Source organism: Chaetodon auriga, chromosome 7 (genome assembly GCF_051107435.1).
Source record: "Chaetodon auriga isolate fChaAug3 chromosome 7, fChaAug3.hap1, whole genome shotgun sequence".
NCBI lineage: Eukaryota > Metazoa > Chordata > Actinopteri > Chaetodontiformes > Chaetodontidae > Chaetodon > Chaetodon auriga.
In genome coordinates this window covers 12,152,501-12,175,189 of record NC_135080.1, presented here as the reverse complement: position 1 = coordinate 12,175,189, position 22,689 = coordinate 12,152,501, and the positions used below count along the sequence as shown (strand labels likewise).

The 22,689-nt window shown below is 43.0% G+C and overlaps 2 protein-coding genes across 6 annotated transcripts; both read right to left on the bottom strand.

Annotated features, from left to right (window-relative positions):
* Window positions 1-1,480: 1,480 nt before the first annotated feature.
* Window positions 1,481-6,811, bottom strand: tlcd5a (TLC domain containing 5a). 5 transcript variants are annotated; one of them, XM_076736036.1, is made up of 3 exons: window positions 6,418-6,811; window positions 4,626-4,829; window positions 1,481-4,040 (listed from the first exon to the last, which is right to left on the bottom strand). In XM_076736036.1, the coding sequence occupies exons 2-3, from the start codon at window positions 4,819-4,821 to the stop codon at window positions 3,508-3,510; spliced, it is 729 nt and encodes a 242-aa protein (XP_076592151.1). In that variant the 5' UTR covers window positions 4,822-4,829; window positions 6,418-6,811; the 3' UTR covers window positions 1,481-3,507. The 5 variants fall into 5 exon arrangements, with proteins under 5 accessions (XP_076592151.1, XP_076592152.1, XP_076592153.1 ...); XM_076736037.1 differs by having other exon boundaries at window positions 4,983-6,762; XM_076736038.1 differs by having other exon boundaries at window positions 5,004-6,762.
* Window positions 6,812-7,269: 458 nt separating this feature from the next.
* On the bottom strand, window positions 7,270-22,585 carry oafa (OAF homolog a (Drosophila)). The gene is made up of 4 exons (XM_076734407.1): window positions 21,822-22,585; window positions 10,427-10,561; window positions 10,139-10,319; window positions 7,270-9,187 (listed from the first exon to the last, which is right to left on the bottom strand). Exons 1-4 carry the CDS (start codon window positions 22,119-22,121, stop codon window positions 8,913-8,915), a joined length of 891 nt encoding a protein of 296 aa, XP_076590522.1. The 5' UTR covers window positions 22,122-22,585; the 3' UTR covers window positions 7,270-8,912.
* Between the last annotated feature and the right edge of the window lie 104 nt (window positions 22,586-22,689).

The following is a 22,689-nucleotide window of genomic DNA, read 5'->3' as shown; positions in this document are numbered from 1 at the left end:
AGTAAATTAGTTGATCCCCTAATTGATTACTGGACTGTTAAACATAGCATTTTTCTGAGTGAGTGATGGAGAGAGTGTTTTATTGACTAAACAATTGAATCGGCTGTATGATCAATAATCAACAGCCCTGGTTGTATAGTTGGTTGTACTGCTGGATGCTTTCCTTTACCATGGCAGGAAAACCAGTCATAAGCATTTTCCAGTAAGGAGGCATTTTCCTTTAGCTGGTTGATTAACTGGATGATGATGTGTGTTGTTGCATGATTACTTCATGGTTTTTGGGCTCTCCTGCCTGTCTGTGGTCGGTCTGGCACTGAGAGAACAGTCATTATATTCATTATTTAGTTTCACAGCTTACAGTCCAGTCCTTTGTCCATCATCCTCAAGAAGATGCGGTTATGCTGATTAACTCACCCACTTGACAGATGTAGAAGAGCAGAGAGAAAAGACACTCAGGTGGCTGTATGTGCATGTGTGTCAGAGTGTGAGAGACACATAATAAAATTGCAAAAGACACTTAAGGCTGTCTGGAGGCTTTCATTCATGTGTTTGTACTTATTTAGTTCAGAAATTCATCTACAAATGAGAGTGTAGGTGAAGAGTTTAAGACTAAGATCCATATCCAGTGCAATCAATGCAGTCAATAGTCATTGATTCCATTAGTAGTCCACTGAGTAGTATGTGTTTTAATTACTGTACATGTGTGTTTTTGAGAAAAGAATGTGCACTTAAGATCACAACATCACCAATGACATAATGCAGTGTCAGTGTGATATGGTTAGAGGTGGATGTTCAAAGGCCATTATTTTATTTTATTTCGAACTACCATAATGAATATAACTGAATCTTTTTAACCTTTAAACAGGCTGTGCTTGTGCACATGAGTGAAATATGTTCAATTATCCTCCTTTCCATCTGTTTTGTTTGCTTGTTTGCTTGTTTGGATGCTGACTGAAGTAGTTCACTGTATATGATTATCTTTATTGTGTTGTGCATTGCAGTCCTATTTCATTATTTACATCTCTGGCTGCTGACAATATACTGCAATACTACGATATATGCAATACCCTGTGTATTACACACAGTATTGTCCACCATATTAAACTTTGTGTGCCCCGTTGCATGAAAACATATTTGAAACTACTGAATTTATGCTAAAAAGGACTATAGAAAAAAAGAACTGGTGTGTAGTTAAACTTTTGCTTAATAAAAACTATAATGTGAAATTATTTTCAGTTGACAATGCCATGAATATTTCTTTCTCCCATTTTAATATCTTTATTTTAACATTACCAAATGACTGTCTTCATGTTTCCTCATTGAGCTTTCATATATAATTGACACAACGCCATCATGTGGACAGTTTAGGTAACTTCAGTCTCAGTCCAGTAACATCTGAGTATCTGTGGCATTAAATGATTAACAGTTAATTTAGTTTTAACTGACATTTTGCTCTTTAAAATGAATTCAAAAGCATACAAACAATCTATCGCACCTTTATTTCACGTCACGCAGGGATTACACAGGCAAATCATGAAAGCCTGAACTGAAAATGGTTCCTCGTTACTCCCGCGCTTCCACTGGAGGGCTTACAGTACAGCACAAGACAACAACCGAACAAAAAATTAGGAAAGTACATTCAGATAACTAAGGCACACACCAGTTAGGTTTGTACTGTCTTGGATATAATGGTGATGCTCCATGTTTCTTAACGGTGGCAGTCAAGGAAACAGACCTATGAGAGCAACACAACTTGTTTCAATCAAAGATAAACAGGAAAACAAAAGGATGAAAGGTGTTTTAACTGTAGAAATCCATGTGCACTAAAAAACAAGATGTGGTCATAATAATAAGAACACCAATATAAAGTCTGAGCACAAAGATTAAAGCTGGTAGTTTGGTAACTTTGTTGGCATGGACCAAATCCGCTCATGAAGAGGGCTAAATTATGATGTTCTCCAAACCTGCTGTCATCCCATGATGCACTTCTGTGCTGTGTCTGGACAATATGGTTGAAATCAAAATTACGATATCAAGACAAACATTTCTCTGATAATTAATATTACATTATGGCAAACATAGGCCAAAATCTCACACAAAATACCACAACTCTTCACACATGTAAATCAAGAAAATGGAATAACTATTTTTGTATGTTAGTATGTTTGGAATTACTACTAAAACAATAATCAGATACGATTATATCATCTGGATATGATTTTACTGAAAGTCTATCAATGATAACTATTGCCCAGCCATAGCTGTGTGTGTAACGTAAATGCAGAAATCTGACATTTTAGGGGCGAGAAATAAAAGATGCTCCTGCATGATTGCACAGGTTTTCATTCTACCTGCTCGGTCCTGACTGTACAGTATGTAGAGCAGGTACGTCCCAAAAATGCTTAAAGACACTGGATCCAAAAAGAAAAAAAAAAAAACGCAGGCAGCACAGAAATCAGACAAAAGATTAGCACACTGTTTAGATAGCTCACAATAAATCTAATTGAACTTTCGAGTCTTGCCTGACAAGATCTCTGTACGACTGAAACATGACTCTATTAAATTAGATTCAAGGGGCGCTATCAGTTCAGAGTGCTGATCGTTTGTCTGACTTTATCTGCAAGATTAAAGTAAGTCGTGTAGGTCAGTGTTCACACAGTCGATGCAGTGAAGTCAGACGCTTCAAAGAACTTTTAAAACATTTGAAGATATTCATAATTTACATAAAAATCCATATAGTATTACCAGGGTAGAACTATGTAATTAAGAGGTTCCTTTTTATGTATCCCTTTGCATGATAGAAATGAAATGCATTCTGGGTAGGTTCTGGAGTCGGATTTCAGACAGAAAAGCTTGGAGGAATAACTATAAACTGTATGAAAGACAGAGTCAAACACGACACACATTTCTCTAGAATTCACCCAAACTTTCTGCTATGACGTCGTCTCCCTGAGTATATCTTTCGCGTCTGCTCAAAGTTTCACTTGCACCAAAAAACCCCCCCCCCCAGGATTACAAGGAAACCAATCCTAACTTTTTGATATGACTAAAAATGTGTCACACAGACCTCGGACCTTTCATGTAAACAGTTTCCTTCCGAACATTGAGCTTTCCTCTGGAGCAACACCACCGCATGTGACTAGGCCACAGTTCACTGCAACTGAATGCAACATCTGTTCGCATGTTTATACAAAGTGCTTTGGTTTTCAGTGACAAACTACATCTGTGTTGCTTGTTAACTGCACTTTTTACACCAAAAAAATCTGACGTGTTCAGCTGGAATAACTGCAGTTTTTTTTTTTTTTTCTCAAAATGCACAGGTGCGGACCTTACAGACAGATGCTGCAGGATATCTCTCCATACAGAAAACTATGACTTTGAAATATCCCTTTTTTTAAATCTCAGTTTAACATACAAAAAGCTGATTTTCTCTCTACTTTCCCTTGAGCATCCAAAGTAAGAAAACACATAAAGTGACTTGATTTCCTTTACAGAAGCACAAGCAGATCAGTCCCTCTTCCCTTCGTGACCATTAGCTGCCACTATCTCTTGTTGGTCCCTCTGCTGTTTGTGCCAGCTCTTGCTCTTCCGAATGGCAAATCGAACAATGTCCACCATAAACACCCAGGATAGAGCGTACATGGCCACTCCCCCACACTTGATAAAGAATCTGGGTCTTGGGGAGATCAGCTCACAGTACAGCATTGTGCCTCCCACAAAGATTCGCATCACCACAAACAGCAGCACAAACAGGACGTCCACAACGTCTCCCAGCCGCGTCGCGTAATGTCCCGTCTGTTTGAGGAACCAGCGTGCCTGCAGGAGGGGGTTGGTGATTTCACTGCCAAAGAGGACGGCGCAGCCCTCGATGCCAGACTCCCCCAACCAAAGGGTCAACAGGATTCCCAGGATGCTCATGGTGTGGTGGGCCAGCATAACGGGTCCCTCTGTGCGGAAGTACACACACCAGGCCATATCAAAAATAAAGTAGCCCAGGCTCACCACCATGGCACTGATCTGCAGAGGAGTGTTCTTAGTACCTGCATCCACCAAGAGAAGCAGAGAGTTCTCGGTTAGCGTATTTTTTAAAGACAAGCAATCATGTAATCACAAACAATAAAACGAGTAATTCCTGATTAACTGATAACTTCTGATTAAGAACTTAGCGCCACACAGAATAAAAATAGGAACGGTAAAATCATTTGGCCACTGATGAAGGAAATGCAATTGGATGAATTGCACTAATTAAGTTGCAACCGTGTTAACAGATGATTTGCCATTTAAGTCATCTTCCAAGCAAAAATGCCACATGTCACCTTGTTCCAGCATTGCAATCGTGAGGATTCGCAGCTTTTTCTTTTCCTTATGGGAGTTAACTGAATATCTTTGGGTTAAGATGTTACCTTGAGCAACTAATCAATTAATCATGAAAACTGCTGACAGATTAATTGAACATGAGTTGTTTGTTGTAGCCCTGAAGCAGCAGATGTTACAGTTACTGAAGTAACAATATAATGACATGAAAGACTTCAGTTTGTTTGACATCTACTTAATAGACAGCCCTTTATGTTTTTTAATCTTGAATTTAAAGCCTAATTTAAATGAACAGAGGATAAGTGTCCTACCTGGATGAGTGAAAGGCCAGGGTCCATCCACATAGCCTATGTATGATGTGATGCAGACTGCCAGGATGCCGTGTACCAGGGTGACAAGGCGACAGTTCCACTCATAGCTCCTGGACCCGTTAAAGTTACACAAGATAAAGTAGAAAGAGACCCAGCAGGACAGGCACAGGAGTGCACCAACCACAAGCAGTGCCATCTTCTCTTCTGCAGACAAAACAATGAAGAAAAAGAGCTCAAACCAACTTACAGTGCCTTTCGAAAACTTGCCTGTCAGCAGTCATCAAGCCAACTTTGAATCACATTACACGCAAGGAGAAAAATGCACAGATGCACATCATGCTCTGTTGTCTCGCTTACAGTAGAAAGAGACAGCATTACCGTCCAAAGACTTGGACTGTGCAATCCTTTGTAAGTGACCAACAATTAGCCTTTGCTTGAACTATAATAGCACTATAGTTGGCAGGCCGAGGGTCTGGTGGGGTGAGGGGGACGTCTCTTCTTCTACTGTGACGTTTGTACTAGGAGGTGAGACCATGCAGATGGACAGGCCCACACTCTCTGGACTGGAACAAGATGTACACTTGAGTCTCAAAGACTTCAAGCAAGTTTCAAAACTAGACGAGAGGTCACTGGGTGCTGGGCCTCAGACAGTCCTCATGAGAGGGAAAGGTTCTTTCAGCGGTTAGAAAATGACATGACAGCTGTGATATTACATGCAGACAACTCAGTTTGGGTTTCTGCACGTAGCAGCATGCAGAATAGAGCGGCAACTACTTAGATTTTTCCCATGTAAGCATTATAACACGTAAGGAAACGGTGCCAAATGCACATTAGAACTCAATGTGAGGTATTAAAATGGCTTGTTTTGTCAAACCAACAGTCCAAAAGCCCAAGATGTCAAGTTTACTATCATATATTAAGAAAAGCATAAAACTCTCACTCACTTGACTGGCTGGAAAATGCAAATGTTTCGATTTATTTGCTTAAAAATCAAATGATTCATCAATTACCAAAACGCTGATCAACTCATCCACATGAAACTGCTCCGATGTCAGACACTATAGTTCTGTTTGATGCTTTCTGAGTGAGAGAATATATGGAGGTTAAGTTTGGTTATATTTTAAGACCCAAAGGGCAAAGGACACAGATCCAACCCAGCATTGGATTTGCCTATGCAAAGACAAAAACCAGAAAGACTAGTGAAACATGCAAACTGCAAATATCATGACTCCAGTTAGCTCATAGTTCAGGTACATTTCCAAAAGTATGTGCTCACACAGCAGCATACAAAACTGACTGTATGCAATTCATTACGAAATACATGAAACATATGTGTCTGTGTTTGAAGAGCTGCTTCTATCTTGGCCAGGGAACTCCTTCTTGTTAAAAACAGCTGTACGTGCAGGTGAAATACAGGTGAAACAAGTGGAGACAGTTTCGAAGCTTTTAAGATACACAAACTAAAAAGTCTAACGCTGCATTTACAGCACTTTAATTACGTTACCATGTAAACCTGTAAGAGGAAATGAAGGAAAGGCAGTTAGCAACTAGCTGGATTAACGTTAGCATTAATGTTTACTCCCTCGCTAACCTAAGCGAATTAGTTACTAATTCCTAAACTGAGAGGGCAAGAGCACCAGAGCTTATCCCTCGTTTAAGAGGATGCTCTCCACCTCAGTTAGCTGGGTCAAGTAGCAAACTAGCTAGCCGGTAGCAAGCTAACGTTAAAGGGCTAACAAAGCGTTTTCTTACGGGACTGGAACACGTTCACAACAGCAGCGAAAGACATCACCTTGATGGTGCACATGTGGCCGTCTCTTCGTTTACATCTTGCGCGATCAGAGTCCTGTGAAGATATGTTCTGAAACAGCCTGTAAAAGGTTTGTTTGCAGACTAAGTGGCTGCTGTTTTTTGTTCTGTTCCTTTACGTGAGCTCCGCCGGTGATAACGGGCTGAAAGCAGCCTCCCTCAGCATCCCTTTATTTCCATATTCCCTTCCAGCTTATCGGGCGCTGCACAGGCAAATGTGTCAAGTGCCAAACTTCAGTCCTGCTCGTGTTATCCCATAGCACACCGTGGTTTGGTTATGGCAGGCGTTAAATATTTAACAGAGTGAGCGTGTTTCCATCCTTCTTGAGGTCTTCCAAAGGCGATGGGATGCTGCCTCATCTTTTCTTAACAGTGGCGACACCTTGTGGTCAGTGGTACGAATTACACACAAGTTCTCCGCCAGTAGGGGGACAAAATGGAAGAACTACATAGTAATTAAAGTACACATATTCATACACGTCCAGGAAAGGGCTGCACAATGGTGTTTTGAATGCAGACAACATCCTACCTGCATGATCTGGTTTGAAACACTAGTAGCAAGCCTTGCCGAAGTGTCCACAAGTAATGGCTGCCCTCCTGAGAATGGCTCAGTACACATATAATTTCCACATTAACACCATCAAGCATCACTTTATCTTTACAAATGAATATCAGGATGCATCTTTGTGGCCAAGGGGGAAGGAGATGCTGATTATTAGACACGCTGTTCCCAGTTCCTGTCAAACCTTGTTATTTTGTCAGCTTTCTATTGCATACGGTCAAAAAAGGCCATAAAATTCCCCCAAAATACTTAAGAATTACTTAGGACTGTATATGCAGTGCAAAGAAAGACTTTATTGAAACAATTCATGTAAAACACAACTCTTAAATGGTACATTACCTAATTGCTTCATTTTCTCCTTATGGCAACTTTTAACAACATATTCCGAACTCTTTCATAGAAAAAATATGTTTACAAACTTAATCTACAATTACATCGCAAAGATATCAGTGGAAATGTTAAGGCACTTGATCACCAGAAAAGGCCACAAATAGAAATGTTTCACTCATTTGGTTCCTTAGTTAACTGAAAACACTGAGACACACACAAAATGAACATTTGATATGGCAGTAAAGACTGACATGAAGATGGAGGTAAGACAAACCAAAGTTATACAACCTACTGCTCTGAAGAACAGACAGACAAAATTAAATTTGGTCCCACAAATTCAAGAAGTGCTTCTTGAATTCTGCATGAAATATGATCTGGGATATAAGATGCATAAATTATGAACATTGAATTGCTGACACACATAACCAGAAACCAAAAACCGGCTTTCTGCCATTGGAATATAACAGAGAATATACACTACTTAGCCAGAAGAGGGCAGTATAGGTTATTAAAAAAGGCCATACTGCAGTTTTAGTGAACCCTCACAAGGAAAAACACCATACTGAAGAGCCTGTTTCCAGAAACTGAAACATTTCACCCCTCGTTTTACAGCATGTCCTTTGACTTTGGTTTATTTGACACTTTTAAACAGAATGAGAATGTGATTGGTGGGCATGAAGAATCCCCTGTGGATACTGAGGGGGGGAAAACAGAGCTAAAACTTTCTTATTAAAGAAGATAATACACTTGCTTTTCCACACTCTGTATAGTAGCATGGCACATGGATGAGCCTAGAAACAACATCCAAAATCCAAGAGGTTAAACTGTTCTGTAATGTGCTAATGTGACGTGTGACTTTAAGAGCTTAATTAATCCAAAAAGGAAAGAAAATGGATGAGGTTATGTTGAACAAAAAGATACAAAAATAGTCCTCCATAATTTCACTTTACAACCAAAAATAAATAAAGCCAGCATTAGAGAAGCGGTTTCTTTGTCAGCCAGCTTACATTGTCATAAACATGTGTTCAGCTGGCGATAAACTGTTTTTCACAGAGCTTTAGAAGAGAGATAAATCCACCATCCAAATTTTCCTTCACCAGAATGGAAGATTATGTTTGCATGACTCCTCTGATCTGCTGGTGTTCAATTGACCAGAAATGCACTGTCCAAGCTGTGTGCATACCGTAGTTTGTTTGAGAGGCTATTGTTGTTGGCGTCTGTCATCTGCTCCAATAATTTCTCCCAAAAAAAAAAGGCACAAAAGTGACAGCTTCTTGGCAAAGTCACATTATAGCTGACAAAGATATGTCATTTTCCCACAAAAGGCTTAAAGTTCGTGGGTCCTCTTAGAAAGACATGCTGCATCTCCCCCTCCTTTAAGGTTTGGTCTCAATTGAACCTGAATTTGTTTCTGTTTCAGCTTGAACATCTGGATCTCACTGCTTTCCACCTGAGACAGCTTCACTTACCCTCATATAAAAGGAGGTCCAGTTTTGTTGTGTTTACTTTGAATAGCATGGGTGGAGAAGCATTGGCTTGGCTGGGAAACACGTATTTCTCTTTTCTTAACCTTCCAGAACAAACTGCTAGGTCTCCTCATCCCATAGACACAGCTGTTTCTGAGGAACATAGTAGGTGAAATGGTAACCCTTGCTGCAGCTCTTTATGCCACACTTGTAGCTCGAGCCTTTGCCTGTGGTGTCCCGGCTGCGGCAGTACTTCAGCAGACATGGGTACCACTCCAGACGCAGGCTGTATGTGCAGAGACAGGGCTGCCACAAGTCTTTAGTAGAGTGGCAGGCCAGAAAGCTGGTTGCCTCTGTTGTTTGTGGCAGGACCTCGAACATGGAGCCATCCACTCCTATAACGCAGACAGGAGAGGGGCATTATTATATGAGCTTGCAGTATTAAAAACAAAAGCAAGCTGTTACACATTTGCGTGAATCATTCTTTCTTATTTCGCTCAATTAAATACTGTATTGAACTGGAGAGGGTGAACAAAGTGGCCTGAAAGAGAGGAGATGGTGCAGTAAAAGGGGAGCTTTGTTATGCAAAGTTGATGCTACTGTGATTCCCTCTGCTGATAATGGTGCAGAGTGCCTGGTGAACCATGACCATCAACATTGTTTCCTCCATAACAGTGCTGTCAGTGGACAATAGTGCTGTCATACGGATTCTCCTCAGCCTGGATAATTTGGACTTCATTGCTATTAAGATACGGGATCTCACCGCACAGAGGGATCTAAATACAAAGCTGATGGAGATAATGATGTGTTCTCAATCTAGGTATTATTGTACAATCATGTCACACGCTATTTCTCTGACTGTTCAGAGAAATAAATAACTTCTTCTGATTCTGAAAAAGTTGGGACGCTGTGTAAAATGTAAATAAAAACAGAATGAGGTGAAGCGTTAAATATACTGTTTTTGTACTGTTTGTCTAAGAGGATTAGCAAATTGTAACGTTTATATTTTACACAACATCCCTACTTTTTGGGAATCGCACCATTGTGCTTGGTGCATTTAATCAGGAATGTAAAGAGACAGAGAGGAGGGTAAACATAGATAGTATGAACAGTAATAGAGCCTTATCGACAGAAAGCCAGAGAGAATACTCAGCGCGGTATCACTTAAAGGAAGCGGAAAGGGGTGTTTAGGCGATAGAAAGAGGGACGAGAGAGAGTGTCGGGGAGATAAAGAGCGTCTGTGCAGAGATACAGTGTACAGAGACAATCAGGAGAACAGACAGACATTTTGCTCAAACCACCACCAGCTAGTTTCAGTGATAAACAACGATAAGATGACCGCTGACCTTTGTCCAGCCAGTGTTTGACGTCGGCCTCCCTGGTGTAGATGGCCTCCCGGGCCTCGCTGCACATGTTGTGGATGTGGGAGCTGAGTTGCCAGGCCCGACTCAGATTGACCGCCGCGCTCATCGTCAGCTGCTCCAGTCCTCTCCGCTCCTCGGCCAAGCGAATGGCCTGAGGATTTTTCTGAGCGGACAACACAAATGATCAGTGCTCTCACACTCAGATGCTCTAAACATTTCATTTTTCATAACACAACACATAAACACTGCTGGATCTGCTGTGCGTCATACCTGTCTGAGGCGCGCCATGGACTCGCTGGGGATGATCTCATTGCGGCTGAGGCGAGAGATGAAGCACAGGGCCTGGTACTGGTTCTGCCCTCTTTCCAGCTCGCCCAGGATCAGTGCTCGGAATATCTTCACATCCTGCAAGACATAAGGGATGAGAGATGACTGGCTGAACGGATAAACACACGATTCCCAGGAGACATTGAAGTGGTGCATGAGGCGAGGTTATAATAACTTACTGTTTATATGTGCAGGCTCATACAGATTAGAACAAATATTCTTTCCATTTCGGCACTTAATGTAGCACTTTTCCAGACACTCAAAGTAATTCAACATGTGGAGTTCAAAGACGCTCAAACAACTGTCTGCTGGAATTAAAGACGGGTTTATGTTCACTACACCCATAGAGCCTCATCTGACTCTTTGTTGATACATTTTATTGTCTGTAGGCCTGTGCAGTGTTGCTCTAGTCATGCTCTGCTTATTTGTACTGTCAAATTAAAGCTTTGGGGCTGTGTCTTGACAAACTTATCAGAGTTCCTTGCATGCTGTAAAAGTCAGAAACATTTTATGTGGAAGTGTAGTAGGAAAATGGTGATAGTGGAGAGTTCACAAAAAAGAAGAAGAGGAAAAAAACTTGTTGCTGTTGGCAAGTGTGTGAGAGATCTGGCGCCAAACCCAAGGCCATAAAGAGTTCTGTGAGAGGGCATGCAAAGCATGATGGGAAGCTCCAGCAGTGGGGAGAGGAGGGCAGCAGACCTGTCTTCCTATTCATCAGACAACCCCCCATCCCTTGGCTTCTGCTTCAAGACAGACAGTCCCAAACACCCCTCCTCCGCTTTTCACACACCCGTCTGAAGCAAACAGGCTGCAGAGGAGTAGCAGTTTCAAGGCTTTCGCTCCCTGAGCAGAAGGAACTCTGGGATACAGAAACAGCCCAGAGATAACCCCATTGAGTTTTCCTTAAGCTCCTCGGTGCCACTTCCTGTATGCTAAAGTGTACACACTGGCAAGAGAGCAATACAACCTGCCTTAGAAGTGTTTACGCTCTGTAGCTCTTTTATAGACTACTTTGCATGATCACTGGTTCCTCATTTACGAGCCACTTATGTCTGTGAGAAGCGTTTCTGGCAAGCGTACAATGCAAGCATGTGCACTACACAAGGCAATGATGTGATACTATTTGACCTTTGGAAAACAAATTAATGCGCAAATATTGATTCACAGGCTTTACTTGATATTAAGGTCAGATGTTCCCCCGAACATGTCTCTGTGAGCTGGACCGTGTTGCACTAAAACATGGACACGAAGGACTTTAGCAACACAGAAAATCGAAACTGAATATCTCAGATGTTCCCACACTCTGATGATAAGCCAGTGCTCCAGTGTTTTTTACAAAAAGAACAAAGTCTGGAAGATTAAAGACAATGTCAAGGCCAGAAGAGACTGTGAATACATCACAGTGAGCCGAGAGAGATGTAAGGAAGAGGGAGCACAATGCCGACAGAGAGACGGCTAAGAGTGCCATTTCCCCTCAAGTGCAGGGAGACGCAGAGGCCACGACTTCAAGACCTCCCATATTGCAGACACATGGCGCTATGCTGGGACACTATGTTTGTACATGTGTGTGTGTGTGTGTGTGTAGGCAGAGAGAGAGAGAGAGAAGGGGGAAGGCATTCATGTCAGCCACATAGATTTGCCCCAGGGCTCTCTGGGTAATTACAGAGAAGCAGGATAGCTCCACCAACCCCGCTTCCTTGGAACTTACTCAATGGTGAAGCGTAGACGCTGAGATCTCCTCCTCCACTTGTGTCATTATGTGTCCAGATTAATGTTTGTCTACCTCTACTGCCCTGCATTTGGATTTAGGCCAAAAAGGGCAAGGGGAGAGCGACAGCGCTGACTGTGGCGACAGCTTTTTCTGATGCAACGTTGTGCCAAGTCATCTGTGCATGATAGAAAATCTGAGGGGAGTAGGTTGACATTTTGGGAAATGCACTTATTTGCTTCCTTGCAGAGAAATGTCTGTATGCTAACTATGAAGCTCCAGCAGTCAGTGACTTATTTTAGCATTCAATTCGGAGACATGAGCTGGGTCTGTCCAAAGGCAACAAAATCTACTTTCAGCACCTATGAGATGTTATTTTGCATTTGTGCAATATGCAAAATAGCAGCTTTAGAGGTGCTTGTGGGCGGATTTTGCTACCTTTTCACAGAGCCAGGCTAGCTGTTTCCCTTTGTTTCAAGTCTTCATGCTAAGCTAAGCTAAATGCCTGCTGGCGGTAGCTTCTTATTTAGCATACAAACATGAGAGTGATATTGATCTTCTCATGTAACTCTCCAACTATTCATTTAATCGTGCAGGTAGCGATTAATAAAAGCCACTATAAATATTTCTGTGTGCAGCCGGCGGGTCTCCAGCCAACTGTTAAGAGAAGTTAAGTTTAATCGTGGCTTTTAAATGGCAACAACAAACTGGTGTTGATACCTTAGTGGTTTGGGTGCTGTCGTGATAATAACCAGCACGGCTTCTAAAAGCAAAAAGGGTAATAACAATGACATCATCTCCACATCTCCATCCAGACAGAAGCTGTTGGATTCAACTGTTTGTTTGGATAAGACTAGACTCACTTCTGCCTGCCTGAAACCAGCACTGGCACATGCACACACCGACTCATTTGTGCAGACACACTCAAAGTGTGATAAAAGAAAATGCGGCAAAGGAGTGAAATGCTGCGAGGTATGATTAAAGGAGGTTTTACACCTGTTGTTATGATGACAGGTAGTATCTAAAACACCAGGAGAGAGTGAGTACTGAACCGACTGATCAAACAACAGCTACCTCTTTTAAAATCTGCCAAGGCCAAGTGGGCTGATGGTGTTTTTTGTAAGGTGGGGAAATATGCAAACTGCTAACAGAGAAGAAACTGGTACAGCGTGACAAGATTAGACAAATCTAATAGAGGCAGGTGTCAAACTCCTTTGGGATAGCAATACCGGGTAACAGACTGTTTCCTGTTGTGAAGCTGCTTTATCAGTGCTATAGGCAGATTCAATTGCTGCTCAAATACCCAGGTTACAAAACAGTAGACAAAGATAATGCTGGTGATTCAGAATTTTCTGAATAGGAAAACAGTGATTCACCTTTAGGACATCATAGTCAAGTGGGCCTGCTAGAGCATGAAAATGAAGAGTAAGGCCACTGTAATTCGCAACTACTCCTTAAAGAAGTCCTATATCAGGAAAATGAGTCACTCCCTCAAAAGTGCATTCCCGCAGAACTGCATTAAATTCGAGACCAACATTTAGAGAAAATCACCAGGTACGGCATTAAGAATTAAAAGAGTGACATTTCCCCGTCTTGAAAAAGACTGGTAATGCCATAATCAAAGGACAGTGTAGCCTTGAGTTTTTCCCGACCAGAGCAGTGTAAATGTCAGCACGGCTATAAATAATCCACACAAGTACAGATTCCTCAGCATTGCTCCCTGACACCCGGGACTTAGTCCATTTGCAGGCAAACTACCACTGGCCAACAGCCAAACACAAGTCTGTATTCATGCAATCTGACTAGTGGGTCATACTACGACCTGTTAACAGGCGAGAGGTGGGGGGCTGTTTCATTGGTGGTTACCTTTGGTGGGCCAGGTTATTTAAGAGGTGAACAAAAGCCTATTCAGACACTCAAAGGGTGCCATTTACAGTGCACATTCTCTGTCACTGTAGTTGTAACCCAGCTAGCCAAATATGTTCACTTCACAGAATATATTCCTGCTTTACTGGCTGTGAAATGAAAGCACAGTGAAGAAAGAAAAACAAGGCTGTTTTCTATGAGGGCACTGCAGCTAAGAAGAGCTTAAATGACCCAGTGAATCGACTACTGCAAGACATGTACATCCCACTTTGGGTGCCATACTAACTGTGGCAGCTCACACTTGCACGCACGGATGGACATTCAAACACACAAAAAATGCACGCACACACACAGACCCACACACAAACACAAACATTGTGCCAGTAGCTATCCCCTGTGCTGGAGGTTCTTCCTGTTTTCCAATCCCCACTAAGACCCTGTCTGTTGATAAGGCTGATGGCTGGCTGGGGAGGACTGTTGGTCAGCCACGCTCTGATGAGTCATTTGGGATCACTGAGGGTCTGTGTGGGTATTCGGGTTGGTCTGAATTTATTTTTTCAATCAAGCTGGTAGAGCAGGAACCAAAAAGCTCCTAAAATCTAAAAAACAAAACTAGGAATGGTCCCCTTTTAAGGGCCTTTCCAAACTAGTGGGCTCACTTACAAATCTACAGATCAGATATATAAAAGCTCACAGTTACAGCATCATACAGGCTTCCAGTCGCCTGTATTTGTAGAAACAGAAGTGATGAAATGTTGTATTTACTTTTAGGACCCCTAACCTACCTAAATGACTCTAGCTGCCCCCTTAAAAACAACATAAGGATTTACTGTGTTTGGTGATGGGGTTGATATTTGCCTTGGTGCATGAGGGGAGCCAAGTCAAAAAGCACAGGTGTAGGCAGGGATTAAAGATCATGTTAGGAGACAGAGGGGGAGAGGTTGAGGCAGACTCACAGGGACAAAAGGAGCGGGAGAAAAGCCGCTGTGCAAAGTAATGCTTGAGTTGAAGCTAATTACATAGGCTCCAAAGGCAGGAATGTGGAGTCACATTTGGGGCTGGTCACACCTGGCTGTCCAAAGAGTGAACCAATTAGTAAACAGTGGCAGTGAATGGACAATAAAAACACTGGAGGCCATGGAAAGAAAGGTGTTCCCCTTGTCCGTTCTCCTCACAACAACGGAAGGTAACTTACTTTTCCAACTCTTTGAGAGTTCAAGTGTTCACGTGAACTCGGAAAAAAAGCCACATAAACAGCCACTAATCCCTGAAAGTCTGCAAACCTGTGCAAAATATGTGCAGGCCACAATGAGGGAACTATTTATTCACACAGAATCTGGATACAATTATCTAGACACCCAAACTGTTTATGGAGACTTTGCATTCAGGAAATGAGTAGGAGACAAACAGTGAGTGCTAACAGGGAAGGAAATGAGGCAGATAGATAAGGCATAAACAATGGAGATGCCTACAGTCCACTCAGCCTCTAACCGTTGTCCCGCAGCTTCCATATCCTGTCACAGGGGACACACACAAAGAGCTATTCAACGGCAAGGTGTTCGAATAAAGGGATACTTTTAATAAGCATTGTTTAAAGGCAGATATTTGTGTGTTTTTTAAAGCATTACATGTAAATATACTTTAACACCTTGAATTCGAAAACACCAAAATTCAGGTCATTGAAACTTACATTGAAACTGGCATTAAGGGTTGAATGTAGTCTGTGTAAATATGATTAATTTATTTCTAAAAAAAAAAATGATTTTCTAGACTTCCCTTGCCGTTTTCAGAGCTCTGACAATGTAACTGTGTTTTATGACTGGAAAAGTGACACAAGAGCAGTTTATTTGACAAGAAAAGGGGTGATGTAAAACCTTCCCTGGTGTGGACCCTCATAACTTCAGCCCTACAACTGACTGAGCTTTCCCAAAGTGAAGTCAAACACAGTGACTATATTAGTTTAAAACCAACCAGGCTGAGCCAGTCAAGAGGACACAGCCATGACTTTGACAACAGGACATTTCAGGACACTGTGTAGAGAACAGAACACAAGCTTTGGCTGAGTAAACCCTTTGTTAGCTTTTTTGTTGCCAACTGCAATCTTAAAACCTCTGAGGTAGTTTGCAATGATCACAACTATGCACGGTGCAAGCCACAGCTACCGTCTCCCTGCCCATCAAAGGCTGTTACCACAGCACCATGCAGCCGGCTGTTCCTCATCATTGGAAAAAACATCTAAAAAAGGCAAATGATAGCTCTCTCCCTGCTTGACTGTGAGAATGGGAAGCTTTTTCCTTTATCAGCAGCATTACAGACGAACATCTGGCCTGCTGGTGGGAGGAGGATAAAGGATAAAGACATCAACGGGGGCAGAGGGGCCACGAGAGGCCAAAGGGGGCCCATGTGGGGCCTTGAAGGGCCACAACAAGGCCACGGAGGAAGCTATTTTCCTGGGATTCAGAGTCAGCAGGGAACAAAGGGTGGCTCGCAGAAAGACTTCAGTGCATAGGTTCATCTTTGAAAAGGTCCACTGCCTGAACACATTGCAGTGAAAGGGAGCAGAAAGACACTACCCACATCTGAAATAATTTCAGGTGGAAAATGTTATCTGTGCGTTAGTGATTTCCCTGCAGAGTAATCTCACACAACTCAAATTCCAGGTAACATGTCGGGAAAGTAACAGAGATGACTTTCTAGATTTGTAGGAGCAGTGCAGTTCCTCTGAATCGCACATCTTTTACTGTGTACTGACTTGTCTGTGCAGTTCGTCTCTCCCACACGGAAAGGAGCCATAGCATGAAAAGGGAAAGTGAGTAGGAGTCGAGGTCCTCTAAGGTACTGCTCCACGTAAACAGAAGCTTGAATATCTGAGTATTTATTGGAGTTAAGGAAGGAAACAGATTCATTCCACACACTTTATTACATGCTGACGCGCTCGTTTTACGGCCAAATGTAACACAAATTTGTACTGAATTTCAAGGAAATCTGCAAAACAAACTGCAATTGAATGCTTATTTCCATTCATGATTATCAGCAAAGGGTTTGAGATAAGCTCTCAAGTCGGAAAACCGTTAAACCATTGCAGGAGAAGTAGAAAACAACATGGAAAACATGGCATCCCTGTTTGTTTCATGAGTAAGCTTACATCAGATCTGTGTGGAGCAATAAGGAGATGTTTTAATCTCCAGAACCAGCTTCGTCTTCTTCTTCTTCTTCTTCACTTGGAGTTCAAACAGTTAATCAATCATGTGAACTGAATCTTCGCTAGTCAGAACATATTCAAAAAAGGTGTTTCAATCTCCCATTAAGAGCATTAACTTTTGAAAAAAGCAAAAATCACCTAAAGTGAACCTAAAAACATATAAACTACCTGTTTCCCATCAGCCACTTCTAATGTGCCATTAAGGTGAGTCGACGGAAACACTGATCGTGAGTGTTTGGTGACTCACAGATGACTCGCTGTGACCTTTCACAACAGTAGAGAGGAAAACCCATGGGCCCCTATAATGTGTCCTCAACAGTCTCTGAAAAAACAACATTTTCCTGGAACTGGTGACACTTACCTGTTAAAAAAAAAAAAAAGACTTTACAAGTTTGTGCAAGTGACAATGTGGGATGGTGTTTCAGGGCTGAGTGAGAGGCAAGGTGTGGCAGCCAAAAGAAGGAAAAAAAGCAAGGCATAAAATGCGGTGACTGCACTGCACTGACTTGCAACCAATGTACAGTACAAAACAACCGGCAGTTGCTTCATTTGGCAAACACCAGCATTTCCCACAAACAAAAAAAGAGAACAAAATGGATTGCCAGCCAGCCTCCCACACAGGACAGAGTTTGACTAATAGCTAATAAAGGGCACAGTCCAAACCCATTTGAACAGTTTTAATGGGCTACGCAGTATGTGAGAGAAGTGGAAATGGGCATCTGCCAAAGTGGATCAAAGGTACTGTACAATACACACTGAAAGGCCAACCAACCTGCCTCCACAGCCCCCGGCTCTCATTATTTGACATAGCACATGAGGGTGTGTGAAGAATCTCCAATTCATTCTTACAGGCAAGCTTACTGTTGGGCGTATCCATAAAGCCTCTGTGCTTTGAAGACAATCAGGACATACACTAGAGTGAACTGACCTGAGGGTGAAACAGCCCCTGGCTGAAACCCAATCCGGTTTATAAGGCTGAAATGAAATGAGAATCGAATAATGACACAACTCCTTCTCACCACAATGCCATTGTTTACTAAATCCAGACCCATTTAACATGATAGTGTGAGATAGTGAGTGTCGAGTGGCCTCCAACATCTGTTGCTCTCTTGACCCATCAGCACAGCGAGGGGTCACTCAGGACACGTCTGCACTGATGTGGATTAAACTTAGCAGCACAGAAAAGTACTCTCCAAAGTGGACGACTTTGAAAATGGTTTCATGTTGTATTATGGATGGCGATAATGAAGCTTTTTTGAAAACTTCCGGTGAGAAAGTGACTGGTTTAAGTGGGTTACGCACCCCCAAAAGATAACGTTTAAGCACTTCTTTCCCACTATATTGGCATTTCTGTGAGGACAGCAGACGGTTTGAACATGACCTGAAAACACCAGTGTGGGTGGAAAGCTTTCCAAGTGTAAACAGCCTCCTCATATTATTCTGTATAAGTGTGGCCAAATGTTTGCTGGTATCGGTTTCTTTAAATAGATTAAAACAGATTAAAAAGAAGATGTTTTATTATAGAGCCACAGGGCATGCAACTGTAGATTCACAAGGATGTGCACCACTGCATCCCTACTTCTTCAAGTGTGAACTCGGCCAAAGAGAGGCCTGTGAAGTCACTCACATTCCTGCATTGATCAAACCCACTGGTTGGACATGAAAGCAAGACATGCCGAGAACAGACTGATTAGCTTTCTCTGACAACGTTTTAACATCTGGAAAGACCCAAAACAGCCCCTCAAATATGAGAGACATTTCCCTGGGATTAATCTCCAAGACATGGTTTATGTTCAGCTCAAGGTCTTAGACTGTGCTTGACCATAAATTGTTGCAGGGGTTGCTGGAGGGAAAAAAACAGATCGTCACTGAATCTGAATCTAACGCACGACCGAAGAGGAATTTTCTATTCAAGGCTGCAACAGCGCATCAGATTTATCTCATGCTGCAAAATTGTATGCTGGCATTGAGCATGTCATCAGGATATTACTGCAGACAGACTTCCGCAAGTTTACATCACTTTGAGTAGATTCAGCTGTAAATGCTTTGCTGTGGTACCAGATAGGAATGAAATAGGGAGATTAGGAACATGAAGTCTCTCTACCACACTGTAAAAGTTTTGAGCAACCTACAAATGCAATTACAAGATTAACAGTTAGGTCGACTCCCTCCCATTGTGCCTGTCTCTCATAAAAAAAACTGACAGTATCACAGCTCTTCAGTGATTTGAACTTAATAAACACTGTCATCGACATGTTGAGATTTATTCAGCACGACACAGAGGTGTCACGAGCACGCTGAACCGCATCATCTTTTCCATATGTCTACATGCCTTCAGAGCAAACGTAAGCCTCCTGAAATCACAGTTCGGCCGATTCTCACAGTGATTCACTGCTTGGATAAGGCTGACTAAACTTGCCTCTCGCATCCAGCAGACCACAGTGTCTAATAGCTATAACATTTACCATCTCATCCTTGCCACGTATTCACAAAGGCGAAAAGAGCAAGACAGCTGCTGTTGGATGGTTATTTACAGTTCTTTTTGACATAATCCAGTCACGGATCCCAGTCCTGCTTGCATCAAACATATGATTGGATAGCAAAGGGAAACGCTTGACTGACCAGTTTACACTCACTCAGTGATGAGTAACAGGAACAATTCTTCCAAAGGGGTGCTTTAACCTGAGCAGTACCTATCAACCTTTGGCTGTGTTGTTCATTATAAATCTCCAGTGTTTAACATCCCTGTTAAAGCACTCTTCTTCCCACGTGCGTTCATCTGGACTGTATATTCATGGCAGCTGGTAGTGACAGCTCATCCAACTTTCCATAAATCTTGGAGATACTGCACAAGAGCTGAATGAAAACCACATGCAGGAGAAAAGAGGAGAGAGAGAGAGAGAGAGCAGGCAGGAAGAAGTGAGCGAGACACAGACAGGAGGACAGGGGGAGAAAGAGACACAGAAAGAGAGGGGTGGGGTGGGGGGCAAGGAGGCCGACCTACAACTGTAACAGATAAATCAGGCAGCGGAAAAGTAAAGTGATCTGAGAGGTTCTATTGGCTTTTTCAAATAAACTAAACCATATGTGTGTGTGTGCGTGTGTGTGCGTATGTGCATGTGTGCACGCATGAGGGGACGCAGCAGCACAGGGCGCCTGCACAACCAAGCAAAGGCTCCCTGCTCACAGATCAGTGTATGTCTCTTGATATTGGTTTGTCACCAATGATTGAGGGTGACGGCCTCTTCTCTTTCAACTCTAAATTAGCTGTTTTGGTTAGTGAACCAGACGTGCAGATCAAAAAGGTCAGACATGCCCACTTAATCCTGGTAAATCTCTCCCCTCACATCTCGCCAGCCTGTCAGCTTCTGTGTGACAGCAACCATCACAGACACATGCCTTTGCTCTGTGCGCCTCTGTGAGTCCCCCCCCCACCCCAACCCCACCCTTACACACAGCAGTTGTAGTTTTCCTTCCAGGACTGACATTTATGTGTCTCTGAGTGGTCACAGTCAAAAGTGAAACAGCCACATCTTTCCAAAAAATCATGACTGCAGAGCCGGTCAGGGAGGGACACTCGATCTGTGTTTCCTCTTTTAGAAGAATGCTAAATATGGAGGCTGATGATCGGCTCTGAGATGGACCCGTGAACAGCGGGGGCTTTAAGGCCACTGGGGTCTGTGGTCATGCACATCTGAGGAGCGGCAGCTGTCTTGACCTCTGTGAAACTCACGCCGACATGGAAAAAGATGAATAGAACAAGTTCGACTTAAGTTTACGTGCGAGTTACAGTGTCTGCTCCTGGGGGTATTAGCCCTCGGGATGTTTTCCTTTAAGATGCAGATTTGTCAGCTTGCATCCTTGCCTTGAGGATACAATTTAGTTTGACCCAAGAGGCCACTGTGGCTACTTCACTTCACTGATGGCATACGGATTTGGGGCTGCTTTCATGAGATAATCAATAGATGAAAAAACTGGTAAAAGGTATCAAGGGAACAGTAAACAAATGGACATTTACTCCCATCGGTCACACCTGTACTTTTTTACATTTATTTTGGACCTGACATGGGACATGCCTTGGATTTATTAGAGCAGGGGTTTCTGGTCATGTGAAGCACATCCTTGTTTGGTCCTGGGGGCCCCAATTAGGTGAAATTGTTAAATGATTTAATCAAATCAGTGGTTCCCAAAGTGAAGTCTGGGGAGACAAACAGTCCCTGAGAGATCTCCCAGAAGTCCAAACTAAAACAAGGAACAGGGTCATCCTGGATTCTAAGGATGATCAAGAATGGCTTATAGTAAATTATTTAACACACAATGACCCAGTTTTACCTTCTGGGGACCTCTCAATAAGCACTGATGGGGCCCCAGCCTCTACTTAGGAAGCCAGTAAGTGGGCTCAGCTGTAAGAAGTTCTGGTTGAGGATAAATGCACAGTTAGACAGTAATATGAGATTTTTTACCAGCATCTTCCAGGTCTCATACCACCTGGGTGTCAGAATGAGAGGAGAAACGTCCCCTGAACGCGCAACAGCGTTGAGTTAAAGCGGACCACCTCTCACCTGTTTGAAGTCCGCCACAAAAGTGATGAGGGTCCCATCTCCCTGCTTGAACTCGAGCGATATCGTGTCTCTCTCACTGTCCGCCTCCAACACCTCCTCGGTCACCAGTCCGTCAGACAGCCGGACCCGGACCCGCAGCTCCGAGCCGAGTCCCACAGCCATGACCAGCACCAGGGCGCAGAGACGGGTCACTATCCGAACCGAAGCCGCAGGGATGCAACTCGCAAACATCCCCGAAGACGCAAAACTGAAGCCGACAGAGGAAAAAAACCGAGGCGAAATCCAAAGATCTGCGCTCATATCCCCTCAGCTACTTTCATGGATTTCTCACGTAAAGTCTTTTCCTTCATATTCAGTGCGGGCTTCCAGTTTACAGGTCGCGGTCCCATATGGTCCCCTGTGTGCCAGCACTTTCCAGAAGAATTACAAGCGCGGTCATGGAAATCCGACGACAATCCCCTCACTAAAATCTCTGCTTTTCACTTGTGGGAGCCTGTTTCACTTCCATTGAAAGTCTCTCGCTCCGGCGTTGTTGATAAGATCATGCGCACTTCAGTCCCCGCTGCGCTACAGCCAAGAGTCCGATGATCGCACGTTGCTTCTCATTCTGCTTTGTGTTGATATCCCCGTCTTCTTTTTTTTTTCCCTCTCCCCCTCCGCAATTCATGCAGTCCCGTCACTTCCTATCCGACGGTATTTCACCGCTCGCCTGGTCTCCAAACTTTCTGGTGAGTGAGTGAGTGAGTGAGTGCAGCGATGGTAGTAAACTCTTAAAGCCATACCACCCTCTGAACACTCTGCCCATCCCCCTCAAGGCCTCATGTGATCCCCCTGCACTCCTGCAAGTAGGCTGAACTAATATTACCAC